Source organism: Sipha flava, unplaced genomic scaffold, assembly GCF_003268045.1.
Source record: "Sipha flava isolate LNK unplaced genomic scaffold, YSA_version1 207_pilon_pilon, whole genome shotgun sequence".
In the NCBI taxonomy this organism is placed as follows: Eukaryota; Metazoa; Arthropoda; class Insecta; order Hemiptera; family Aphididae; genus Sipha; species Sipha flava.
The window spans coordinates 149,457-167,375 of NW_020272813.1; the positions used below are offsets into that span (position 1 = coordinate 149,457).

The following is a 17,919-nucleotide window of genomic DNA, read 5'->3' on the forward strand; positions in this document are numbered from 1 at the left end:
TGGTTTTAGAAGCAAAGAGCCTAAATGGCTCGTAAAAGCTAAATAAAAAAAATAAAAATATAATATATAAATATTAATACATAATACATAATATGTATGAATTTGTATTGCAGTTTTTAAAATTTGTATGATAGCCCTTCGGCGGTAAATGTTTTAAGTTAAAAAATGCCTATGCCTAGTATCTATTTCCAATCAAATACAGAAGAAATCATTAACGTTTTTTTTTTTTTTTTTAATAGTGTACCTAAATATTTTTTAGTTTAATTTATACATTTTTTTATATTGTATTTTTTTTTTAAATCGAAAGTGTTAAAATTTCACTAGGATGAGTTTGAATATACAAATTTAAATAATGATCTCCCTATAGCTACTGCATTCTAACTATACAAAATTTCCTGTCAAAACTGAAAACAACATTGATGATCGAAGCATTCAACCGAAAAGAATATCTAGAAAATAAAAATAAATTTTAAATTTTAAAAAACGCATTCCACGGTAAAACATATTCTTTGAATCACTCGAAGTCAAAAATAGTAAAATACTGGTAAAATCTTTAGATCTTAATTGACTTTACTATTACTTGATTCATTTTGACTTCATTGCAAAATATTCTATGCATATTGCCTTACGTACAAGACCTTTTTCTGAGCCAAAAGGTCGATTTTATTATTTTATTTTAATCATCGGTAATAACAGAAATTCTGTATTCAATTTATCCATTTTTATTTCTTGTGCCTATATAAGACATTCAGATTTCATTGAAAAAAAATGGTACAAAAAGAAAGACCGTTACTCTTACGTTCATCATTGTGATTCGCTCTTCATTTGTCACGAGACGCATCGGCGGCAGTGGCTCGCGTGGGTTGATTTACTCGATTTCTAATCGTTTCGCCGTTTTCAAATTATTATGCATTTTATTGATGTATTTGGGCATTTTATTATAATTTTGTCGCAAGACACGAAATCAACGTTAATAAAAATAAATAAAAACAAGATGCGATAACGGTAAGTAAATAATATTTTGTCACTTTAAAGAAAGTGTTTTTTATTTTTTTCCCTCTCTGAAAAGTACATTATTTATTTGAAAAATGTACAACGGCATCTAAACAATTATGCACGAATCGGGAGAACATAGTATGTCAACATGAATTTGATTCGTTTGACGGAAAATCCATTAGCGACACTTTACTTTAAAGCTCGAGCATGATTATAATTTATTTGGCCACACTAGCAAGTTACTCATCCGTCGAAATGACTCGGGTGGCATCACCTTTTAGAACGGTTCAGGAAAACATATCGCTTACGATCAGTACATAAAAACATTTCATGTCGTGTAAATCAGTGGCAACCCTTGAAACTGCAAACTCTGTCCAAAATGGAATAAAAGTGGAATGTTTTGTTTTTAACAAATTATAAGACATTGATTTTCGTACTGAAAAAATATCTTTGAATTTATATTTATATTAAATTTCGATTTGACATGATGCGTACCAATTACAAAAAATTCAACAAAATATAATAAAATTCATTTTCGTTATAATTAACCTCCCTCCATTTCACATTAGCGTTTATCAGACAGTGACTACCACCTTTCTATATTATGTCTACCTTTTTCCCAGATTTCCTAATTTTTTTAATAATGTTTATAAAATTAACATCTTCAAGAGTCAAAATAAAAATAAAATGCATGTTAAACAGTATTGTACCATACATTGTATTATATGCGGAAAGAGGGAGTGTTAGACGGATTGCACACATACAGGTGCATTCAATAAGAGAATTTCAGGGGTTCAACCATCCCTAGAATATTTTTTTGTGTATGCACCTGTACACAAATATTAATAACAATTCAATGAAATCAATAAAGTATTTGACTTTTGAACCCAAGATTTTTATCTTATTCCTAAAATTACTTATTTGTTTTAATCATTATTTTTATAGGATACGGGATTAAAAATAATGGAAATACTGCTAGAACATTCTTTAGAAATGTAGAAAAATCGGTAGAGATCACAGGAGTTGATGTAAAACTGATTGAACGTTTTAAAAATATTCTAATGGTTAAGTGTAATAGTTAAGTCTAATAGCTAAGTGGCTAGGATTTTAATATAGATGCTTTTGATGAGTATGGAGAAAAAACAGCAAAACATTTTGTTTCCCCTCATTTTATATACCATCAAGTGTGCATAAAATATTAATTCATGGTACTAATAATAATATTATTATAATAATATTATTCGCTCTGATATTTTACCGACAGGTAAGTATTTCTATTTTTTTAAATTTAAATTTTTTTTCAGAATAATTAAGCAAATTTAACATTTATAATTTTAGGACAATAATAAGAGGAGGCCCAAGAATCTCGAAGTAAAGATTATATAATGTACAGACAACACCACACAAGAAAAACTCAAGAATAAATATCAACGAAGACCTCTTACATTTGTTATTAATAGCATTTGACCCGTTAATATCTACCATAAGATTACTTCCAAAAAAAAATTACAAGACTTATCAAATGAAGCTAAATCGCTATTGAATATAACATTGTATGAATTAAATTTTAACAGCGATTAATGTCAAAATATATATATATATAAATTAAAAAAAAAAAAACATTCTCTATTTCCCATAATTAGGGATAAATTACAAAATAGAAATAGTATAGTATTTGGATTCAGCAACCTAAAACATGTCAATTAGTTGATTTACAATATGCAAATTATATGAAAATTTAGAAACAGGTTTTTTTTTTACCCCTAATTAAGGGTTGACTTCAATACTGATTTGAACTGAAACAAATTTGGATTTAGCATGTCAAAGACTAATAAAATTGATAATTTTCAAATTTTTTTAATTCATATTTAAAAGGTATTAATTAATGCAAGCTAGAACAAAAACCACTGTGCGCCACCGTGATAACCGGCTTTTATTTCGATTCAAATTTTGTTTAATTGCCATCACAAATGTAGTAGCGACATCACGTGAAAATAATTTAACTCGTATCAAATTTGTTGAGAGAATTTTTTCGATCTACAAAACACTATTGTGGGATGATCGCCTTTCATTTTTGTTCGAAAATATTAAGAAAATCTTAATTATAAAGTGTAACAATTTTGAAAGTTAAACAAAAATAATAAAAATGATTAGGTACGTAAAGATGTTCATTTTAATTAAATTCGTATGTTTTTGTTACAGAGTAGATTAAAAATAAGAAATTCGATAAAAAACGAAATTTTATGAAAAGTAGTATATATTAACATTTTTTTAACTATGAAAACTAGCCATAAAAAAAATTAATTTGAGTAAATTATATATAGTTTTATTTAATTAATTTATAAATTATAATTCATATCAAAACAATATTCATCAAATTTTTATAGTAAAATATACACTTTTTTAACATTTTTATGTAATTTTTTATGCATTTTTTTTCATGCATTTTTTACATATTTTTAGATCATCAAGTTTCGGGCCCTAATTATAACAAATTCAACTGTAAAATTCAAATTGGAATATGCGGCAGAATGCATACATTAATTAAATATATTTAATTGTTACATTTCCTTTTTGAAGACTGACATGATTTTAAAACATGATTTTTTAATTTTATTTCTATATCATTAATTTATTTTTTTATACTTATTTAGTTTTTTATTAAATAATAAATTTATTTTTATAATTTGAATTATTTATAACATTTTAAATATTTAATAATTAAAATAAACAACGGAATTTTTAAATATTTTGGCTTTAATCAAAGTCTGTCAAATCAATAAATATATTACTATCATAAAATAAACAATAAAAACAGTTTCATATAATTCAAAGGAAAATTCGTCATAATCAACAAAGTTAACAAATTGATTGTAAGTAGTAGATCTTACTTATTTTATCTGCTCAAACACGGGCATTTAATTTTTTCGCCTTGCTATCAGATTCAACAATCAACCATGTTCCGGTCTTTATTTAAAAAAAATTTGCCTTCGATCATGCGATTCAGATCATTGAAAAATTGCCAAGATCATCGAATGATGAGCAGCATGGCATTAAGAAGACCATACCCAATGTCGGAATGGCAAAAGCGCCACTTTGAACAACCGAGTTTCGGGTGAGATTTTTTCTTACGATACAGCAAGGTTGTTTCATTTCGATACTATGTACTCGTATTATTCGGAATCGAAAAATAAGTTTTCGCATACACCCCGAACGGTTTCGTCGCGTAAATAATTTTTCACATGAACTATTTCTTCCCATATAGCCACCGCGTGACCTGTTCCCGCGGAATATTGACGGACGCCAGTATAGTGATTCCCGTGCTCAAAGGGATCGGAGCCTTAACAGGATGGGTGATACGGAAATGGTGGTCCAGGCAGAACGACAACAAGAAGCGCCAGTACCGGGAGAAGGCGGAAAACAATAAAAAGACCCTGTTTAGTGGCATGGCGCTCACGGCGTGTCTGTGCTCCGCGGTAATATTGCACAACGTCGAACGGGACCCGATCACGGGCCAGCTGATCTTGTGCCTATACAATGACAGCACGATAGCCGAAATTAGCAAAAGGAATTGGCTATACTTGATGACCATTACCGGGAGGGATCTGAGGAACCACGACGGGAACAAGTACAACCGCGTACAACTCATAACTAGGCAGCTGTTGGAGGCAAACTCACAGTTTACCGCGATCCGGGACATTCGTTGGTCGCTCTACACGGAGGATAACGACGAACCGAACGCGTTCGCATTGCCTTTTGGGTTGGTGTACATTAGCAGCAGCTTGATGGATATGACTAACGACGATCAACTGGGTATCATCATCGGCCACGAGATTTCCCATATCATGCTGCGCCACACCAACCGTCAGTGGAGCCAGGATATGTTGTTGGACATCTTCCAGATAGTGGCCAACGTGGTCGCCTGGACGCTGCTGCCTGCATTTTCCGCGTTTACTTTATTCATGTTGGGTGGAGCCACGATGAAGTTGTTATGTTTCCAAATGCCACTCTCGAGGCGCATGGAGAAAGAGGCTGACGAAATCGGATTCATGATGGCCGCGCGAGCCTGCGTGGACATCACGCAAGGCCCAAAGCTGTGGACTTCCTGGGCCGACGCTAATGAACGGTCGTTTCCCCATAGCCGCACCTTTTGGTGGCTACATACTCACCCGACACACCGAAGCCGAGCGGAACACCTGAACCAACTAATGAATGAGGCTCGAAAACTGCAGAAATTAGCCAATTGCCACGCCACGTTTCTTAACACCATTGATAGTAAATACTGTAGATTGCACACTGGTCGGTTTTTCGATGATGTGAAAATGAAATTCCCATAGAGAGCGGTACGAAACTAATAATAATAAAAATTTTGCCGTTGTACCGTTGTTATGACAAGGTACGGCCGCGCGGCGTAGATTATCTTTTGGTGGCCTATCACTGATGGCTTCGTGTGAAGGAGTCCTAAGTCTCTTCAGAAAGACTTTCCTATATCTTTAATTTTATTCTCTAATATCCCATAATATCAATTATATATTTTTTTAAGTGTAGTTATTTTCTAGAATAATATTAGAGCACTCTTTTAAGTTTTATTTCGGAGATGTAGTTTTTCATTTTTATATCTAGTTTTGAAATATGTTTTATCAATGTAAAAATGATTTCATCTACCATTTGAATTTAAAGGTCACTTTAATTCTATTTACTCAGTATTTACTATTATTTAATTGTTTAAAACCTAAGCGAATTAATTAGAACAATAATATTAAATTGGTATATTATACAGATTGCTATTATTTGTCTATTATTTTTTATGTATGATAAAATACATATTCATTAGATCATTAAACAAATTCCTCATGTTAATAATTTATTTTTAATAATAATAATAATATTGTTGATTATTTATATGAGGTATTTGTTTCATGATTTAATAAATATGTATTTTATTAATTTATAATACACAAGAACTAATAGACAGCAATCAGTATAATATAGTAATTTAATATGTACATCGGGTAGTAGTGGGTAGTAGTCGAGACACTACGTAGTACACCAGTGACCACTGACCAGTACACGTAAAACGTAATATTTTTAGTGTTGCGCGTACTTCGTATATTTCGTGTATTTTACGGTGTACTACAGCATGTCTGTATTGCATTGACATTGCTGTGTAATAATAGCGACAATAAAAAATTATTACATTAATAATTAATAATAATTATTACGTATCTCCACACGCTCCACCACAACACTGCCGTTGCCCCAACGCTCCGTCACTCGAGCGACCTCCATGATCCGTTCGTGACTCTACCACGGACCCGAAGCTCGTCATCGACGTCACTTTTTTATTGCGCTACTTCCGAAAAATTCGTCGCAAGACCTTCGGCGACCGACAATCGATCGCGCATTGACCCGACACTCATGAATTTATATGACCCTTTTACGAAATTTGTATAACCACGGTTTATGAAATATTTCATTTTTTATATATGTGCGATTGGCGTTATGGTATTTCAACCCCGCCCACAAGGAATTTGATAACATTCGTATATCCAATTATTTCAATTTTTAACATTCAATTAGTATGAATTTGAACGACCATCTCCGAAGTCCGATTTTTAATTCTTTCTTCGACAATTCACTTTTTACGAATACAACGTCACTCCAGTCCCGCCCGCACATAAATTTTTTAAATATCTGCAATTCTTCTAATACCAATATATTCAGTATCCAATTAGTATGAAGAGTTAAAGAAATTATTTTTCGAGCAATTGGGTTGCTTGTTTAATGCCAATCTCTTGAAAATATCCATTATTTATTTATTTTATTAAAGAACAGGCCGTGGCCATGTCATATTTTCGAAAAAGGGATTAGAGGTTGGACTTCGGGGATGATTGTACAAATTTATACTAATTGGGTGTTAAATATTGGCATAATTGAATGTACAAATGTTATCGAATTCCTTTTGGGCGAGACTGAAATGATATTACGCTAACCCCGCCCACATAAAAATTAAAATATTTCACAAATCAAGGTTATACAAATTTAGCAAAGGGTTATACAAAAAAGGTTACCTTAACCGATAATTTTTGGTTCAGTTTCATAATTTGTTTTTGAACTTTATTTGTGATAAACGTTAAATCAAGCTATGATCAACAAACGGCTTTAGATTGTGTCGCGTCCTGCGTAGTCACATAATAAAACACATCACAAGGAGGTTCCCATGAACATCAAAAACCACAACTGGGGGTAAGTTAGATTATTGTGTTCACGTGGTTATTACACTAGAGATTACAATAAGGAATTAGAATATCAAAATCACAAGCGTGGACAAGTGAAAGGGTTCACATAAACGGTTTTATGGGAAATTGAAATAAAATAGTTAATCGAAATAGTAGTGAGCACATCCTGGGCATTGCGTCAATAATTATGTCACGGTCCAGAGATAACGCGCACACACTCAAAATCCATAGGAAATTATCTTATTTTATTATCGTTTTCATTTACACACACATACACTTGAGATTTACACACACGCATACATATATCAGATATAAAAGGGACCTGAAAACAAGGACAAATCAGACGAGTTTTGACTATGCTGTGCTGAGTACCTTCACGTCAGTTTATGTCATGGTCCGGACATAGAAATATTTCACACTATTTTTATAAGTCATAATTGTTAGGACTTTAATTTCTACAAACTCAAATTGTTTGGACTTAGAATATTTACGAAATTTTAGTTAGAATAATTTTATGAGTTTAAATAAATTAAATTATTTTAAAAAGTCTTGATTATTCTTCACTACACCTACAACCAAGCGTTGACTGAGACGTTGACACTGAAATCACGGATCGAACGGTTGGCACGTAACAATTTTAACGTTATAAACTAAATAGTTCACCGAACATTTTAATAGAAAAACGTTAAAATTGTTAATGTTTTTTGAAATGTTCACCAAAAAAACATAAAAATATTTAAAATTCTTGAATGATAGACCTAATAAACGTTGTTAAGTTATTCGTTCTTGTAAATTTAATAGAAGAATGTTTTGAAATAATACGTTCTTGAACATTTGATCAGAAGAACGTTTTACAGTCATATGTTTTCGAATGCTTTAAAGTTATACGTTCTTGAATAACGTTTATATTTCTTGAACGTTCTGAAAATGAACACAATTTTGAAGATGACCAAGTTCACATTGATGAAGAAAACGGTAACAATGTTTCTGAATATTCTGATGAAGATAATAATATAATAAATGAACAAGAAAATAAAAATAAAAAGCGACATTGCCTTTAATATTCAAGGAGTGCAGCAGTTAATATATCGGAGGTATTGAGGAGTATACGATGTGCTGCTCATACTTTACAACTATCTATTCTAGATTATTCAAAATAGAAAGTAAAAAATCAACTATAAAAAAATCACTGAGATTAGGGAAAATGTTGAGATTACCAAAAAATTTGGAAGCTCTCAAGACTGGATATACTACTATATTATTAATCATAATAACTTATTACCTATATTATCTTCATTATATTATATTTTCTTATATTGTAAAAAATAAATAATCGGCTTTTGGATTTATTTTGGCTGAAGCTTCTTTAGTTTTTTCCAAGTTACATTATCCTGTTGGGGTATATTTTTAATATTTATCTTAATTATTAGTAAAGATAGGAATAGATGTAATTCATGATCTGGATTTTAATATTAAATTACTAATTATTCTTAAATAATTTTGAATTCAAAATAGTCAAAAGATAATTTTGATTCATAACGATTTTTTCAAAGCTCGAAAACACAGCTTACATAGCTTATTACGTTCTTTGTATAATTGTTTAAAGAACTTAATAAGTTATAACGTTTTTCTTGTAATTGATAAAGGAACTTAATAAGTTATAACGTTTTTTTAGTAATTTTTCAAAGAACTTGATAGGTTATGGCGTTTCTATGTCAATTTTTTAAAGAAGTTTTAAGATTTTAACGTTTTTCATTAAAAAAGTCAGTAAACTTAATAGTTTATACTGTGATTTCATATGAAGGACCCAATAAACTAAATTTAATAATTGTTTTCGTTCCGTTATATTTTGGTTTATGAACAAAAATAATGTTCTTTTACCGTTTTTACGTTTTTTTACGTTTCGTTTAGAAACCCTGCATACAAATACATACTAATTATACATAATAATAATACTAATATAATAATATTATTATTTATTAATAATAATACATATTAATTACGTACTAATTATTTGCATATTTTTTTTGGTAAATTTCTTACTGAGCGAAGCTGGTGTGATGTTCGTCAAAAAGATAATACACAATTACAAAATAATAAAAGTAAACTATTAATTCAAATTGGAATGTTATTAATAAATTAAATTTTAAATTTTTAAAATTAAATTACAAAGTTTAATCTTCTTTTTTTTGTTTTTCCAGATTTAGAAATAATATCATCAACATTTATGGGTATATTCTTGTGAATATTGAGCAAAACAAGACCGATGAAGCGTTCCTCACCCATTTTTGAACGAAGTCACGTCTTAAGATGACTGACAGTAGAGAATGATCGTATGTATAGTATTTTTTAACAAGTTATTAGAATCTAAATTAGTGATTAGCGGTGCCTTAGCAAGTATATAATATTAAATACCTATAGACATACGGATAACGGATTGACAATAATCTTATCTAAGATAAGTTATCTTTCCGTCGAAGTATTCGAATATTTCCATATATTTACTATTATATTTAAATTTACTCACCAACAATATTATATCAAATAAGTCGATCAATAAGTTTATAATCATTTATATAGAATATTCTTGGAAGTTGGATAGAAATTATGAATTTATGAACAAGTGGTGATGTAGTTTAAACGTATGTAAAAATAATATGTTTTATAACATTTTTATTGCAAGAAAATATCTAATTGAAAAAAATTTAAAAACACAATTTATGCATATATTGATTTTTAACTAACACGAAGGACCTAATCTAGATGAATTTTTTTTGGGGGAAGTGTTCATAACTCCCATGGCCCACCATGGATCCGTGCCTGATTGTGTTTACATAAAAATTAAGTATAATATACAACTGAAGTATACCTAAGTAGTATACCAAAGACCATATCATTATACAGGCAATGAAAAATGTTTATTGATATTGGCATTTGTGTTCCTGGTTACACTAGGTCCAAGGACATCTTTTATATACCACCAAATTGTACAAATTTTGGGAAAAATGCATCTTTACCAAGGATGATGTCGATTTTGAATAATAGTCTGTAGTTTTTCGTACCTTGGCTAACATTTATATCTTATTTTGCTCTTTATGTAACTTTAAACATAGTACTATTCTTTGTTCAATTAATCTAAACATTAATTTCATGTAGTTTAAATCATAATTTAATTACTAGTGTTCTGTAATACTGTAATACTTTTCTCAAATTCCGCATAGCGTATATTGAAATAAATAAAAATAAAATACAATATTCCAATTTTTTTATTGAGATGATTTCATTTAACGAAAATTCGCTTCGACACAAATTAAATTAAACCTTTTAAGCTGTGTTAAGAGTAATATAAAACAAATAAATAATGATAATTTATTTTTTATGAGTCTCGTATTGTCTTATTTTGTAAACATTACTTTATGTCAGGAATGGTAAACGTTTTTAAAAAAACGTTATTAAACGAAAAAATAATGAATAACGAAAACGAAAAAAATATTATAATGAAATCAAAAACGAAAACGAAAAATAAATTATAGTATTATACTATTATTATTTATTAAAAAAAAAAAAATATATCTGTTATCAAGAAGTTGATAATTCTGATAACTAATAGGTAATTGTTAACAAATAAAATATATTAATAGCATAACATAATAATTATAGTCCACATGGGACATACACATTGCAGTGGTAACGGTAAAATTATATTATCTTTCATGTCGACGGCCATGGTTCATGGTGTAATCTATAACATGGTTGCCGCTTCAATTATTATAATACAATTATATTATTATCTATTGATATTAGCAGTTGATTAGAAATTGATTTTGTTTTATAATTTATTATACGTACTCATTATCCTATTGGCTATTATAGTTAATAGTAAACATAACATGACTTTTTAGTTTTTACTTTATCAGTGATTGTATTTTACATATTTTCTTAAATGGTTAAATTATTTGATATTAATTATTCTGATATCCATAAGGTATTTAAAATCAAGAATAAACAAGTCTATGTTCGTCTGGGTTTATAATTCAATAATTAATTAATTTAGAAACATTTGAATTAGTTACTAACATATAGTTTAATAACTATTAGTTAGGTATAAGAAATAAGAATAAATGAAAACGAAATAATTAAAAACGTTTTTCATCCCTGCTTTATTTAATTGTACTTGCCAATTAGTTAAGTAAAAATACGAAACATAGTATAATGAAATAACTATGTATAGCTCCATGTTATGTACTCCTAAACATAGTTTGCTATTACCATAGGCCAGATAGATCAATGTCTTTTAAATCACATTGGTGTTGTTATTTTCAAATTGGTTAGCAAGTATAATAAGTGTATTAAAATTAAAATAAATTTAAAAGCACAACTTGAATCGAACAAATTGTTTTTTCAATTTTCAAAAATAATCTGACCTTTTTAAAAAACTGTTTATAATTTACTGAGTCTTTGCATTATATTGATTATTTTTACAAAAATATAATAAAATTGGATTCATATGAAAATCATTTTAAAATAAGGTAGAAAATTACTCACAAATATAAAAAAAAAATCTTATAAATATAAACATTATTTAATTCAATATACTTTTGTATGTTATTGCTAAATCATATATGACACGGTTATTTTTTATTATTACATGTGTTGCCTTTTTATTAATTCATAATAACATCCATTCATTTCAAATAACTCTTCATGAGTACCAATTTCAATGATTTGTCCTCGACGAACAACACCTATGATATCAGCCGTTTGAATGGTAGACAGACGATGGGCAATTATTATACACGTTCTTCCTTTTCTGGCTTCGTCCAGCGCTTCTTGCACAACCTGAATTTGATATGATAAATTATGATTAGTATATTTTTTTATTTTGTTACTTAGTCGATTTTTAATATTACATAAATACATATTTAAACAAGACCATACAAGTGACTTATTATTTTATGCTATTTTCAAAAACATTACAGCGATGCTATTACATATATATTGAGAAAATGGATTAATTTTTTCACAGTTTATTTAAGAAAAAAAGCAAACGGAATTTATAAAGCTAATGATAGAATGAAATAGGTACTTTTTATAATAGTTTAAAAAAAAAATCCGAATCAAACGTGGTGTATATTAGTATATAATAAAATCACCAAACTTCGTAAAAAACTTGTTTACTAACAAATAGATTGCTGGAAAATATTTTAAGGTATCGATGATTGCATAAAAGAAAAAAAAATCGACAATCTTAACATTTTGGTTCGAAAAATTAAAATTTAAAAAAGTTACTTTGAGTAATTATATTTGGTCCATTATTATTTATAAGTGATAAATATTACAATAAATATTGTTTAATATTTACTTTTTCGTTTTCGGTGTCTAGTGCAGATGTAGCTTCGTCTAACAATAGTATTTTAGGATTTTTTATCAATGCTCTAGCTATAGCGATTCGTTGTTTTTGACCGCCAGACAACTGCATGCCCCTGTCACCAGCTATTGTATCGTAACCCTAAAGATTTAATTTTTACTAATATGTTATCTTAGTATAGATTAGTATTGGAAAAGAAACGTTTTATACTTGTGGTAAACTCATTATAAAGTTGTGTGCGTTTGCTTTTTTCGCGGCTTCGACAATCATATCGAAATTCACATTATTATCGCACACACCATGGCTGATGTTTTCTTTGATCGAACAGTCGAATAATACAGGCTCCTGCGTAACCAGGCCGATATTTTTTCGCAAATGCTGAATATTCATATTTCGGATATCACAGTCATCTATTTCCTAAAGATGAACGCGTTCGTGTAATGTATAAATGTATATATTATAATAATATAGTACTCGGCACTTGACGGTATACACTTACGATCGTGCCGCAAGAAGGATTATAAAAACGTTCGAGAAGCGATATAACAGTACTTTTGCCACATCCCGATTCGCCGACCAACGCCAGTGTTTTTCCGGATTCAACAGTAAAATCCATGTGGTTTAGGATTTTGTTTGCCCGTCTCGTTGGATACGAAAAATGAACTCCTCTAAATGATATCTTACCGGTTATTTCCTGTGAACGATTATAGTACACATATCACCGTAGTGTTACGATAAATGATCAAATATTAATAACCCGCGCTTAAAAAACATAAATAACCGAACCGGCGTATATCCGTCGTTCGATTGGCTATCGATTTCCGTTGGTTTTTCGATCAGTTGAAATATGATCGAAGCGGAATGTTTCGCTTTGGCGTAGTCCTGGAGAAAAGCCATCGTGTGGCCGACGGAATGTGCGGAGAACGACAGTGCGAAAAATACCCTATGAACGACGGTATTAATTGTTAATTTATTATCAGGAGAACACACGTTCGGCAAGTTGTTGTTTTACTACGAACCGACCTGTAAACGGCGGACGGAGTCATTTCTTCTTGAAGTACCAAATAAGATCCGTACTTAAAAGCGATGGAGTATAGTATGTACGTGATCGATTGCGACAAAGCGAATAATGTCGCGTACAGGTACGTTTGTTTTTTCGCTTCCCTGCACATACACGTGATGAAAACACAATTTAATATCAAGTAAACAAATGAATTAATGAATAAATGTTTACCCAGGAGTATTATTATACTTGTAAAGTACAACCGGTTTCGAATTAAAAACATACAGAGTCAATAAAATGAGGATTTTTTTTATTTCTTTATATAAACTGTTTTTTATTTATATATTAATTTACGAGTGTTAACCATTTAATAATTTTTAATTTATTCGATTTTTTTTATGACTTTATTAATATCAAGTTTTAGACACCAGAACGTGCGAGTTTTTGCTATACTTTTACACGCACGCGCGTATTATTATTTTAATAATATTATACCTGTTAGGAATTTTCAAGCTTTCGCGATAAAGGTCGACAAACTTTTTCTCTTTTCCTAACGACTGCACGGTGCGCACGTTCTGTACACTTTCGGTTGCTATCTGAAATTACATTTTTTTTTTTTTGTTTTATTTTTTATACATTTTACAATGTGAAGGCATGCAAGTAATTTATCTAACGCCCCGAAGACCGCGAGCGTGCGTAAAATTTATTACTCTGCCCGCTTCGTCCATAAATTTCGCGTCTCTGCGTTGGTTCTTTCTGAGACTCATCTGCTGTTGGTACCCGGCACCGATTATAAAAGGAACGGCGATCACCAGTATCATGGCCAGTTTCCATCCGTAAATGAACGCTATGCACACGGCCGAGGTAATGGTAACGACTGCCGACATCACTTGGCCGGCTCGCATTCCGCCGGCCTAAAAAAATGAAATACAAACCCGAGACCGAAATTTAATCGTCTGGTCGAGCTCACGGACCGCGTGTAGAAGTTACCACCTACCGCTTTCACTACCGGGGCATCTCTGGCCAACTTGGTCGTCAGACAGCCGGGACTCGATTCCTTGTCGTCGAACCATCCGACCGCTTGTCTGAGTATATTTGTAAACGCCAGCACCCGTAAGCGCATCATCAGTTTTTCAGCGGCGAACGTTAGTAACCATGTCTGCGAATAATGCATACATTCTCACATGAACTGTATGGAATATTTAAACGAAACGTTTAAAGTACGTACTTGGCATAGTATGGCCAAACCCGAGGCTACTCCTAGTAAAACAAACATTGCGGACCAAAATGTTGCTTCTCTTTCCAATGCTTCGCCTTTCAGCGTCAAACACTAATTTCAAAAAAATTATTCCATTAGTTCAATAGCACACCGTTGTTTAACGATGTCGAAGATAACTGATTATTTTAATAATGTCTTACCTCGAATACTTGTCCGTAGAAATAAGCGTAAATAGGGACCAAACCGCCGTTTATGATACAACCGATACAACCGAACAACAGATATGCCCATTCCGGTGAATTAACTTTTATGAGTTTCCACATGCAGTACTTTGAATTCTTTTTCTGAAAACCGAATAATTATTTAAATACATATAATCTCGTGTAATTATTAAGTATACGCTAGCGTAATCGACTTGGTTAGGACATTATGACGTCACATAAAGCGAATAATGAACCATATTTTTATCTTTACCGAATAATTATTACGACATATTTCTATACTCGTTTTTCTATTACTATTGAGCTTCTGAAACTCCTCAGGAATATTGGTCTTAAAACAATATTTAATATGATATGATGAATGGCTGTCCGTAAATCATGTTATATGATAGCATCATGATTACAATATTAAAATTATTGATCGATGAAATGCGTGAAAGAGATTATAAATATTTATATAAAAAAAAAAAACATTTACGACATAATAGGTACTTACATTTTCATCCAATACACTCTCGCCACACGTAGACTGATTTTCAGACATTTCTTCATAGTTTGCACAAGCATTATCATATTCCTGTCTTTATGTTGTATTCCAGAATAAATTAAATATGTATTAATCCACTTACACTATACGTTAACATAAAGTTTACTTACCTACAAGTTGAATCTTCTTGATTCTTATCACTTACTTTAAGTTGTGACACCACCAAGTTGTGGTATACGCCTTTTTTATGCATCAAATCGTCATGTGTTCCAGATTCGACAATTTTACCATTCTAAACACGTATAAATATATGACAAATATACTGCGTATTTAATTAAATCATATTTGAATAATATTTAACTGAATACCTTCATTGCGTGAATGACGTCTGCATTTTTAATTGTTGAAAGTCTATGGGCCACGATAATCGTCGTTCTGCCTTTCATCACTCGATCCAATGCTTTTTGCACGATCCCTTCGCTTTGTGAGTCTAGCGCTGATGTAGCTTCGTCCAATAACAATATTTTCGGGTTTCTAACCAGTGCTCTTGCTATTGCGATTCGTTGTTTTTGTCCACCCGAGAGTTGACAACCTCTATCTCCCACAAATGTGTTATAACCCTGAAATAATTAATCCAAATTGCTGAAATTTCTCATTTGTGTGCATTTTAATAAAACACATTACGTTCGGTAGTTCTTTAATAAAATCGTGCGCCATTGCTTGTGATGCAGCTTCTACAAGTTCTTCGTCCGTAACGTCTTCTCGCCCATATCGGATGTTATCAGAAATCGACACTCCGAAAAGAATTGGCTCCTGAGATACGAGTCCAATTTGATCTCGAAGCCAATGGACATTTAGATCGGAGAGTTTATTCGAATCTAGATAAATCTAAAAAAACCAAAATAACAATTCGAGCGTGATGTATTAGTTATTATTGAGTTCTATAGTTTACTAAACGGCTATAAATTACTTGTCCCGCTTCTGGATCGTAAAATCGTAAAAGCAAACCAATAATAGTACTTTTACCGGCACCGCTTGAACCCACTAACGCTACAGTCTGGCCGGGTTCGATTGTTAGATTTAAACCATTAAGTACCTGAAAATCATTTGATATAAAACATATCTCGTCGAGTTACTGAGACACTGGCGCAGTTCGCTCACTTTGATTGTTGGCCTCGACGGATAACTGAATTCAACGTTTTTTACTTCGATTTTGCCGGTAATATCCTTTGGCTTTTTCCCGCTCTTGGATGACGCGTCGATTTCCGGGACTCTATCGATAACACCGTAGAGATTTCTCGCCACTCCCATGGCCGTGGTGACCGCGTTCATATACGGCAAAGCGTTTCCTACTGAAAACGCGCCCGACATCACGCTAAAGAATACCTGTGAAGAAACGCAAAACAATACACCGTCATCAAAAGGATAGTCGAAATATTGTTCATTGTAATTATTTCATGATGCAACATGATTGCGCAATTTTTTCCTTTTTTGACCCGACTAATTACATCACGATTGCACAAAAAATTTGCAACACGATTGCGCCCCAATCCCTTTTTACCTAATAAAAACACATCATTGCGTACCAAATAATATGTGTATTTATTATGTAGGTGTAATAATTTATGTACCACATAAAATAATATATACAATATATACTTTCTATAATGTGCATATACATGCACTTAAACTATTAATTTACAAAATGCACTTTTTCAAAATCGGAATTGAGCTAATAATAGTTATAATAGTATTATCGACTAATGACTATCAGTAAAGAAAAAAAAAACAATTTTTAACCAAGTCAACGATGAAAATTAATTGATAGTCCTAAGCCTGTAATAATTTGGAAGGAAAATTGTGAATTAATAAGTAGAAAGTATGTATTTTATACATTATTTTATGTTGTACATAAATTATTATACATAGTATATATACATATAATTTGGTGCACAATGGTGTTATGATTTTATCAGGTAAAAAGAGATCGGGGCGCAATCGTGTTGCAAATTTTTTGCACAATCATGGTGTAATTAGTCGGGTTAAAAAAAGGAAAAATTGTTGCAGTTTTATTTCACGATTATATTATAATATAGTCACGGTGAAAACTGTGCCAGGTGTAGCCTCTCCTCTTGCGACCAATTTAGCCCCATAATAGAACGCTACGCCGTATCCGATGTACATCAGCATGAACATAGTGCCGAGTCCGATAGAAAAAATCCTGTACCTCCGTATAGCGATTTTACTTCCTTCTTTCAACGCGGCGGTATACCTATTTCAATAAACGTAGTGTAAATGGACCATTATAAATACATGGAACCAATGAATATTAACGGCAGTGTTGGATTTACGAATAGGCAACATAGGCAGGTGTCTAGGGCGCAAC

The 17,919-nt window shown here is 31.2% G+C and overlaps 2 protein-coding genes across 2 annotated transcripts in view; one reads left to right on the top strand and one right to left on the bottom strand.

Annotated features, from left to right (window-relative positions):
- Nucleotides 1–3,953: 3,953 nt before the first annotated feature.
- Nucleotides 3,954–5,333, top strand: LOC112682571 (metalloendopeptidase OMA1, mitochondrial-like). Its single transcript, XM_025553203.1, has 2 exons — nt 3,954–4,111; nt 4,262–5,333. The coding sequence occupies exons 1-2, from the start codon at nt 3,954–3,956 to the stop codon at nt 5,331–5,333; spliced, it is 1,230 nt and encodes a 409-aa protein (XP_025408988.1).
- A 6,463-nt stretch (nt 5,334–11,796) lies between these two features.
- Nucleotides 11,797–17,919, bottom strand: part of LOC112682588 (multidrug resistance protein 1A-like) — a 29,523-nt gene continuing 23,400 nt past the window's right edge. The window contains exons 10-27 of the mRNA XM_025553221.1: nt 17,634–17,805; nt 16,695–16,919; nt 16,504–16,629; nt 16,218–16,421; nt 15,902–16,153; nt 15,704–15,825; nt 15,543–15,627; nt 15,026–15,169; nt 14,835–14,936; nt 14,604–14,765; nt 14,317–14,520; nt 14,102–14,202; nt 13,627–13,767; nt 13,390–13,546; nt 13,103–13,297; nt 12,814–13,020; nt 12,598–12,744; nt 11,797–12,074 (exon numbers count right to left, since the gene is read on the bottom strand). Of these exons, the coding sequence (XP_025409006.1) occupies nt 11,880–12,074; nt 12,598–12,744; nt 12,814–13,020; nt 13,103–13,297; nt 13,390–13,546; nt 13,627–13,767; nt 14,102–14,202; nt 14,317–14,520; nt 14,604–14,765; nt 14,835–14,936; nt 15,026–15,169; nt 15,543–15,627; nt 15,704–15,825; nt 15,902–16,153; nt 16,218–16,421; nt 16,504–16,629; nt 16,695–16,919; nt 17,634–17,805 (2,941 nt within the window). The 3' untranslated portion in view covers nt 11,797–11,879. The remainder of the gene's footprint in view (nt 12,075–12,597; nt 12,745–12,813; nt 13,021–13,102; nt 13,298–13,389; nt 13,547–13,626; nt 13,768–14,101; nt 14,203–14,316; nt 14,521–14,603; nt 14,766–14,834; nt 14,937–15,025; nt 15,170–15,542; nt 15,628–15,703; nt 15,826–15,901; nt 16,154–16,217; nt 16,422–16,503; nt 16,630–16,694; nt 16,920–17,633; nt 17,806–17,919) is intronic.